The sequence below is a fragment of the Mus pahari genome, chromosome 9 (assembly GCF_900095145.1).
Source record: "Mus pahari chromosome 9, PAHARI_EIJ_v1.1, whole genome shotgun sequence".
Taxonomy (NCBI): domain Eukaryota; kingdom Metazoa; phylum Chordata; class Mammalia; order Rodentia; family Muridae; genus Mus; species Mus pahari.
In genome coordinates, this window is record NC_034598.1 from 7,980,523 (window position 1) to 7,990,126 (window position 9,604).

At 44.3% G+C, this 9,604-nt stretch overlaps 1 protein-coding gene across 2 annotated transcripts in view; it reads right to left on the reverse strand.

Moving 5' to 3' along the window:
- Cep57l1 (centrosomal protein 57 like 1) overlaps positions 1–9,604 on the reverse strand; it is a 73,779-nt gene that overhangs the window by 8,843 nt on the left and 55,332 nt on the right. Inside the window, exons 5-7 of one of the 2 annotated variants that reach the window (XM_021204884.2) lie at positions 3,447–3,563; positions 1,576–1,653; positions 830–916 (exon numbers count right to left, since the gene is read on the reverse strand). In XM_021204884.2, coding sequence (XP_021060543.1) covers positions 830–916; positions 1,576–1,653; positions 3,447–3,563 — 282 coding nt within the window. The remainder of the gene's footprint in view (positions 1–829; positions 917–1,575; positions 1,654–3,446; positions 3,564–9,604) is intronic. The other variant, XM_021204885.2, reaches the window with a different exon arrangement.

Genomic DNA, 9,604 nt, shown 5'->3' on the forward strand with positions numbered 1-9,604 from the left:
GACACAGAGGGCTGCTGCCCACCGCAGGCTCTCCCTGACACAGAGGGCTGCTGCCCACCGCAGGCTCTCCCTGACACAGAGGGCTGCTGCCCACCACAGGCTCTTCCTGACACAGAGGGCTGCTGCCCACCACAGGCTCTTCCTGACACAGAGGAGTACTGCTCACCACAGCCTCCTCTCTGGCTAGCAACCAAATGGAGAGCTAAGTCTAGTACACTCCTGATATTACTTTTCTTTAGTCTACATTTGTGGAACTTCCTATCCTTACACTGAAAATCACTGTCATTTGACTTATTTCCTGGCATTACTGCTGCATGCCTCTAGTGGTTTGAATGAGAATGGCCCCATGTTCTCATATTTGAAAGCCTGGTTATCAGAGAATGGAACTGCTTGAGAAGGATCAGGAGGCGTGGCCTTGTTGGAGTGGGTGTGTCACTGGGGGTTTCAGAAGCTCACACCAGGTCCAGGGTCTCTCTGCCTGTTGCCTGTGGATCAGGTTGTAATGCTCTTGGCTGCTGCTCTAGCATCGGCCTGTTTGCTCTCCACCATGATGATAATGGCCTAAAATTCTGAAAGTGCAAGCAAGCTCCCAATTAAAGTCTTTGCTTTAAATTTAATTTAAATTCTTTGCCTTGGTCATGGTCCCTTCACAGTAGTATAATAGTAACTAAAACAATGTCATTTATCATAATGTCTTCTAAACCATTCTGCAAAGAGGCAGAAACTGCAGCACTACAGTGGCATATATATCTAAATAAAAATAAAGGGTGAATAAATATATATGAGAAAGTTAGGAAGTATTATCTGGGATAAGTTGTAGATAATATACCTTTGGCAGTTTCTTCTTTTCCTTACAATGCTTTGAATTCGAAACTGTGGACATTAAAATTTTGCTGATTTCAAATCCAGTTTGAAGCTACAAAATTAAAGAGACAATTGGCAAGACTGACCTATAGCAAACTTGCTTACATATAATGAAAGATAAGCTCTCAGCTTTTAAGGATAAGGAACTTTCTGAGCAAAGCATTGCTTAGTTGCAGTTCCTTGGATTGGGCCAAAGCAGGATTGCATGAGCCCAGGAGTTCAGGCCTGAGTTCCAGGAGAGCCAGGACTACACAGAGAAACCCTGTCTTGAGAAAAAAAAAAAAAAAAAAAAAAAAAAAAAAAAAAAAAAAAAAAAGAAGAAGAAGAAGAAGAGAAGAGAAGAGAAGAGAAGAGAAAGAAAACAAAACTAAACAAAAACCCTTTAATAACAATAAAGCTCAAAACTCAGAAATCGTTTTGAAGAAGAATACCCCTATATGTCGGCTTGGTCATGTGTGTATCTCAAACTGAAACTAAAGTATGCTAGGTGTCAGTGCTCTCAACTGAGAGGATGCACATGTGCAAGGTCCTTTGGCAAGGTCGTGAAGTATATGGACGCACTGGGTAAGCGAGAATTTTGTCACCAGGGCAAAAACAGAGAGAGTAGTAACAACCCAGAATGCTAAAACTGAGTGTCGCCTAGGGTGTGGATCATGAGGATGGAGCATGCAAGGACATGCAGTCACTGTGGAGATGAAGGATGCTACTGACCTCACAGGCTCTGTCTTGAAACAGCCTGCGCTGATGCTCCTCCTCCTTTAGTTTTTCTTCTAGATATTTAATCCTATCCTGCAAGAGAAGGAACATTATGAAAACCAGAGCCAAATGTCCTTCATTTCCTTTCCAAGAGGGTCTTAGGGGGTCTAGACTTTTAAGAGTTAGCAAGTTAGAGCAGACAGTAAGAAAAAGGAATGGCAGCCGGGCGTGGTGCTGCACGCCTTTAATCCCAGCACTTGGGAGGCAGAGGCAGGCAGATTTCTGAGTTCGAGGCCAGCCTAGTCTACAAAGAGAGTTCCAGGACAGCCAGGGCTACACAGAGAAACCCTGTCTTGAAAAACCAAAAAAAAAAAAAAAAAAAAAAAAAAAGAAAAAAAAGAAAAAAGAAAAAAGAAAAAGGAATGGCAAAAGACTCCACGACATCTCTTGGCTTTCTACCTAAGCATCCTTGCATGAGAACAAAGTGAAAACAAGTAAGCTCACAGCTTTATCCATGGCCACCACCAGATCCACAGAGAATAAACCCACAGCTTTATCCACGGCCACCACCAGATCCACAGAGAATAAACCCAAAGCTTTATCCACGGCCACCAACAGAACCACAGTGATGATCTTGTATCTCAACGTCCACTCAAAACCAAACAGTAGCAATGCTGGCCGTGTGACAGAGGGTCAATGTCGGCCATGTGCATGTGGTGGGGGACAATGTCGGCCATGTGCATGTGGTGGGGGACAATGTCAGCCATGTACATGTGATGGGGGACAATGTTGTCCATGTGCATGTGATGGGGGACAATGTTGGCCATGTACATGTGATAGGGGACAATGTCGGCCATGTGCATGTGATGGGGATGGAACAGGAAGAGACCTCAGAAATGGAAGGCATGGCCCTGGTTGCTTACGAGCTTAGTGCTACACTCTGTCAAACAAGGATTATAATAAACATGAGGGCCTAGAATGGTGGTCCAGTGGGTAAAGTATCTGTCATGCAAATCTGCTCGCTTGAGTTTGGTCCCTGGGGCCACATAAAACTAGAAGGAGAGAAGCAATTCCACCAAGGTGTCCTCTAACCTCCACACATATGCCTTGACATACATGCATCCCACCCTATCATTCACACACACAGTAACACATTTAAAATATTTTAAACAATGTGAAAAGGATGATGCACACACGTGCACACTCTATACCTCACACATACACACTCTACACTATATACACATGCACTGTATACCTTATGCACATACTCTATACCACACACACACACACGTACACACTCTATACTTTATACACACACACTGTATCCTTACACACACACACACACACTCTATACTTTATACACACATACTGTATCCTTACACACACACACACACACACACACGCGCACACACACACACACACAATCTATACCTTACGCCCATATATTACATTTGTGTGGTTCAGAAGAGGAACCATAACAGAAGTGTCAAAGGGAGAGAATTCTGGGTATTGGAGCATTTAACAGGGCTACAAAGAGGAAAAGAGGTTCTGAAACAATTCTGTGAAATAAGAAGGACTTGGGGGAGGAGAAAGGGATGAAGGAGAAGTGTGTAACCATATGCAGTAGGGCTACCTTCTACTATCCTGTAGGTCAGATACCTGCCGAATGGAAATGTTCCATCATCTCAGAAGCCAAACTCATCCTTTGGTATCAGAAGGCAAGCTCACTCTTGCCGTGGCAGAACACACCGTCTCCATGGGCAGGATTTACCTGGATTATTGAGAGTTGGACACAAACCACTCTAATCTTTGACTGTTCGTTCACACACAATGCCAGCTTTGCTTCACTTCTGGCAGTGTCGCTTCAGAGACAAGCAGAGACTTACCTCCGCAGTGCGCTGAGTCGCCGTCAGTCTCAAACACTCTTTTTCTAAGACATGGAGCTTTTCAAGCTTAGCGTGCAGCTTCATCTGATCTTGTTCTTTTTCCCTTTGAAGCTGGGCCTGAAGAAGATAAAAGCAAACTCTAAATTTGGCAAGTGATGTCTATGGATAAGAATAACATAATTTCTGAGAAATCAAAATATAATATAAACCAGTTGCTAGATGCATGTACACACATGTATACACACACACGTATGTATATATATTAGGTACATATAAGCAGAAAACAAGACAATCAAATCCTGTTAAGGAGCCACTGTAAGAGGTGACAGACATGTTGCTGACTTAGAACTGGCAGAATAAACCCCTCTTTGCGTCTTTCTACAACAGTGGCATTAGGGAAAGCACTCCAGCAAAACTGGAGTACAGAGACGAGGTGTGTATGATTCACAGGCGACCAAGCTGCTCACTGCCCCAGGCTCCCTGACTCAGCAGAGAAGAGCAGCCAGGAAACAAAACTTAAAGAAAGCCACCTGTGCACACACATGTACACTGTTTTTCAGGACTGTTTATTACCACATCATGAGGACAACTGACGAGGGACAAGGGAGGCCTGTGTGTGCTTTCGTATGAACATAAATTGGCTCTAAATGGGCAAGTCACTAAGTAAGACAAACTGAAAAGCAAGCAGTAAGAGGGTGGCCTTGGGGACCACTGCCCAGTCCTGGTCTCAGAGAAGAGACAGGAGGAAGGGACAAAGCCCGCTGAAAGAATCAAGGCTAAAAATGTTCCAAATGTAATGTACAGACTAACACAGATTAACACAGTCCAGGAACGGAGCATGGGAGGAGAAATCTGAGTGTTTGTGAGGAAACTCCAAGAAAACAAGACAAGAGTCTTGTGACCTCGGTCTCTTCAAAACATGGAATTGTTCTTGGATCGTTTTCGTGCCCCTGCCAGGTGCAGCGGATAGGAGTGACTCTACTCAATATTGCTTGCTGCTGTTATTCAACTGAATGTTTAAACTATACTTCATATGCCTCTATGGAAATAGGTTTTTGTCATATATGGATTGTCCTTGGGATTATATACACAGCTTGAACTCATGAGAACTTTACTCAAGTGACCTTTCTTAACCCTCGGAGTATAAATCCATCTGATGCTCTGAATAGAGTTGGCTCTTGCATGAGACTGTAGTTGGCTTCAATTATTGCAGTTTTAAAGCTGCTGCAACCCTTTATGTTCTGGTAACCCCCAACCACAAAACTTTGTTGCTACTTCATAACTGTAATTTTCTACTTTTACGAATCATAATGTAAATTTCTGATATTTGACTCAAGTAATCATAGACCATGGGTTGAGAACCACAGAATTGGCTCTATTCTCCCAGGTCCCACCCATAGACTGGTAAACAGTATATCATGTATCAAACTACTAAAAATCAGTAATAAAGAGGACATCTTACCAGCATCCTGAGAAACAGATGTACACATGCAGAGGGAAGGGGACAAGCATGGTCACGGATACATGAAAGCTAAAGACAACTAACTCAGACCAAAGCGTTAACGTGCTGAAAATTTAACGTTGGGCCTTGTGGCACACTCCTGTGATCACAGGACACAGAGACTGAGGCAGGAGGATCATCCTGAACCAGAGGCCAACCCAGGCAATGGAGCAAGGCCAAGCCGAGTCCATACTTTAGAGACTATCTCAAAACACACACGAGTAAACAACTCTTCCCAAACAATGAAATAATAAGAATCGTAAATACACAGGACAGAGAGATAGCTCAGAGGGCAAAGGTGCTTGCTGCTCAAGCCCGATGACCTGAGTTCTATCCTGGAACCATAGAAGAAGCCAAGTAGGGTGGCGTGCGACTGTTAGTAGAAGCAAGAGACTACGTGGACACTCATAGGCTAGCCAGCCTGGAGTCTGCAGTTCAGCTGCAGACACAATGAGGCAGACCCGGCCTTAAAGCAAAAGGAGAAAACAGACACACACACACACACACACACACACCTGCACGTGCACGTGCACTTATACACACATACACAAATATATACAAAACTGACAAAATCTAAAAGCCACAAGCTAGAATTCTATATCTAACAAAAACATCACTCACAAATATATATGAAATAAAGGGTTCTCCAGGTTCATAAATGCTATGAGGTCTTTTGGCATTATGATTTTTTTTTCTTCAGACTGAAAAAAATTCAATCTATGCAAAGAAGTGAAAAGCACTGGAGATGAGCAAATGTAAATAAGTATATCATTTCCTTTCTTTGTAAGTTTCCTTAAAGGATAATCGACAATTTAAAAGAACTAATAATGAATTATGGGTTGGTTTTATAACATGAAAAAATAAAGGAAAGCTATAGCACAAAGTTGAGGTACACAGTAGGAAGCTGTAGTACAAACTGGAGGCGCACAGTAGGAAGCTGTAGTACAAACTGGAGGCACACAGTAAGAAGGGTCTTTCATACTTAAATACCAATTCATGGCAGACTGTGACAAATTATACTACCTATGTCTGGAGGAAGTAGAGACAATAATGTTTAAAAAGGTATCATTAGAGTTGGATGTAGTGATTCATGCCAGAAATGCAAGTCAGTTGGGAGCCAGAGCAGGGAAGGACTGTGGGTTCAAACCCACCCAGGCACTAGATTCTGACTTTGTCCCAAAATAAATAAACAAATAAAGTGAGTTAGGGGCGGCAGGGGTAACTCACCAGTGAAGCACCTGCCTGGCACGTGTGATGCCCAGGACTCAATTCTGAGGGCCACACACAGCATGGATGCACACGAAGAAGATGCTAGTAAGATCTGAAAGTGTTTTTAAGTGACTGAAATGAAAATAAACATGACCAAACTCTGTCAGATGCAGTCAAAAAGTAGAGTTTTGATAACATCAGCTACAAAGATACAATAGTTCAAAGAACAAAAGGCAGCCTCTTGGGGAGGTAGATTAGAGCGGCACTGCGTGTCCCGGGACGGCTCAGACAACAGAGAAGAGGCTACTCCAAAGAGAGCAAGCCCCAACCGAGGTGACAGGACAGGGGAGGAGTGCAAACCAGGGCCTGGGAGCACATGGACTGCATAGGCTTCCTTCCCAGGAGCAGAGCTTCAGCAGTAGCAGGGGGAGGGAGACTCCTGAAAGCTACCAATCTATTTGGGGAATCTCTCCGATAGTGAAGTCCTCTGTCATCTCCATTTTAGAGAGCTGTGGCAGGTCCCTACCCTGCATGGGAACCAGCCTACTGTTTAAGACTGAGCTGCTGTGGACCTGAAAAACAAGAACACCTACAGGGCTGGCAGTAGGGAGGGAGCACCGTGACAGGAGCACAGTGGCAGTGAAGTGAGGGGAAGAGCATGGTGAAGGAGAGGCTGGACTTGAGATGTTAGGAGTCCAGGCTGCAGAAAGCTGAGCTCTGGCAGGAAAGGATGTGGTGGATGGAGCTCCGCCACCTGAGGGTGGGAGCAGACGCCATTGCCTGGAGACAGCTGTGAACAACTGGCAGGCCTGAGTTTGAGGTCAGTGGAAACCAGACCTCTGAAGCCACCTAGGTGGCTTGTGTTAGAACCAGGTGTGGGGCCCTCAGCCCTCCTTTACCAACTCAGACTCTGACAGCAAGGGGTTCAGGCCAGCACGAGTGAGTGAGTGAGCGAGCGAGCGAGCGAGAGCGAGAGCTCTGACTCCAAGCATTGTACGGCACAGCTGCATGCCTCCCTCACAGCAGCCCCTGTGGAGGGGGTGAAAGCATGGGGACCAGGTACCCTCAGATCTCAGGGCTCTGTGCTCTTCCACTGCTCGCCTGCTAGTTGAATTTTCACCTAAACCAGTGTTAGCCTCCTAGCACACTGTGGGTCATTTCTTACCATTTTCTATCCTGTGTCACCCGTCACTCAGGCTGACGTGTGTGTTTATTTCTTGTCTGGTGGTGGCGCTGTTTGGCGGTGTTTATTTCCTCTCTGAGTGTGACTGAGATTTGAATCCTTAAGGTTGCTCAGTAAGATCCCCAATAAAGTCAGAAGACATTCCATACCAACAGACATACAAACCATGAGAAACACAAAAGGGGGAATTCAACACCTCCAAAGATCAATTACGGAGACCAAGTAAATGAAATGCTGAAGAGAGAATCAAGGCCTGCTTGTTAACAAGAGAAAATGTGCAGTGACTTCAAGGAACACAAAGTAGAAAAGGAAAGAAAGACCACAATCGAACGTGGGTGATACAGTAGGAAATATAAGGAAATCAGGAAAGAAACGGAGATTTTTCAGGAGGAAAAGGGAAGAAACAGTAGAAATGCAAAATCCAACTAGCAGAACTAACAGGGAGAGCATCAGACACATGATCCAGCAGAATCAAAACACCAGGGGCGGGGGTGGGGGATGGGAGGCAAAGGAAATACGCAGTCTTCAATAAAGCAACCATGCAAGCACGGCCACACTGAAGGACACTGGAGGGGAGCATAGCCTTGAAGATATAGGTCATTCTGCACTCCTTCTGCCTCTGTCTTAATCACCTCGTGCATATGTGTTGGTGGTAATATCATACTAGCTTTAGGCTGACTCTTTAGTTCCAAGATGCATGGTAAGTGCTGTGGAAGACAGCACAGCAGCACCTCATTCTAAAGGCGCTGACCACCAGACTGTATCACATTTAAAATGTCAGGGTACACTGCACACTGCAAGTGACCCTTCCCCAGTACAAACTAACAAAACATCAAAAAACAACACAAAAGGGTCAAGTCAAGTGCAAAAGCATGCATCAAGGGACAACTAGGTACTGGTACAGTTAAAACAGATTATCAAAAAGCATCATCACCTGAACACCTAGTGTCACTGAGGTGATGTCATTTCCACAGCTTGGATCAGCCTGTGCCTTCTTTCAGAGTCATGATGCGGACCAGAGAAAGGAAACTTATTCTAAGCTGTGTGCCTCTCTTGAAGATTGGCAGCAATCTCCAAACCTGTTCTTTTTATCTCATGTGAGAGATCACAGCCTGGAATACTACACTCAGAAAAAAGAAAACAAACATCGTAAGATGGAAGAGAAAGGCATTCAGTCTCTGCCGTTGGCCCGCTAGCACACATGAGAATGGAGCTTAGCTTTGATTTTCCTGGGCAGCTTGCTGACTGGTGGGTTTGGCTGTGGCAGGGAGAAGAAGCCTTGTTTCTCATCTGTAGCTTGGCACTAAGGGATACTTCACATCAATCAGTGATAACTTCCAAGTGACTTTATAAGATGCCCCACTTTTTAAAGGGACCTTCTGGATTGGATAAGAAATTTGGATAAGCTGGGATTCTCTGCTGTGGTTGTAACCATTGCAACATGCTTTTCTTCAAAGGGCTTGTGAGGCGTTTAAGGTTAAATGTCTTCTAGTTTGATATATTCTGGATGATAAGCAGACAGCATTATCCTAACTGCATAGATTTATATGCAAGCAATACCACTGGCTATTTAATTACCCAGAAAGTTCTCAGTTTTCCTCAGGCTACTGAAAGGCTCTCCCCAGAAAAACCTGGAAATCACTTTAAATTAGCACAACATGCCAGGGCTTCCCTGCCCTATGGAGACACAGACCCTAGTCTATGTCCTCATTCTGGCACTTACACTGCAAGCAACTGCTTAACTTCCCTGGCTGGACTTTCTATAAATAAGCGAAGGTCCGATGGTGTCCACTGAAGACTGATGACCACAGTCAGTGGTAGTGGATGCTGCTCACAACACACCATCTGCCATCACCTGACACTGGCTACAATAACACAGCTGTTTTCCAAATAAGAGGACTGGATAATTTTTAATACATGTTTAACTGAAATAGAATTATATCACTTCNCCCTCCCTTGCTTCTCTCCATCCCTTCCCATGCCCCCCCACTCTCAGCCAATAGCCTCCTTTTTAAAATTTGTATTGTTATATAAATGTATATGTATGTGCACAAATACATAGATACAACACATTGTGTCTGGTTTTGTTGTTTGTGTGTATATAGCTCCAAAGATGAGAGCCAACAAGGAGGCTTATCCTTGGGAGGGGCTAATTGTCCCTCTCCCAGCAGGAGGACCCATATAACCCTATTAAAAATGAGGTTCAGAGCTAAACAAAGAATTCTCAACTGAGGAATACCGAATGGCTGAGAAACACCTGAAAAA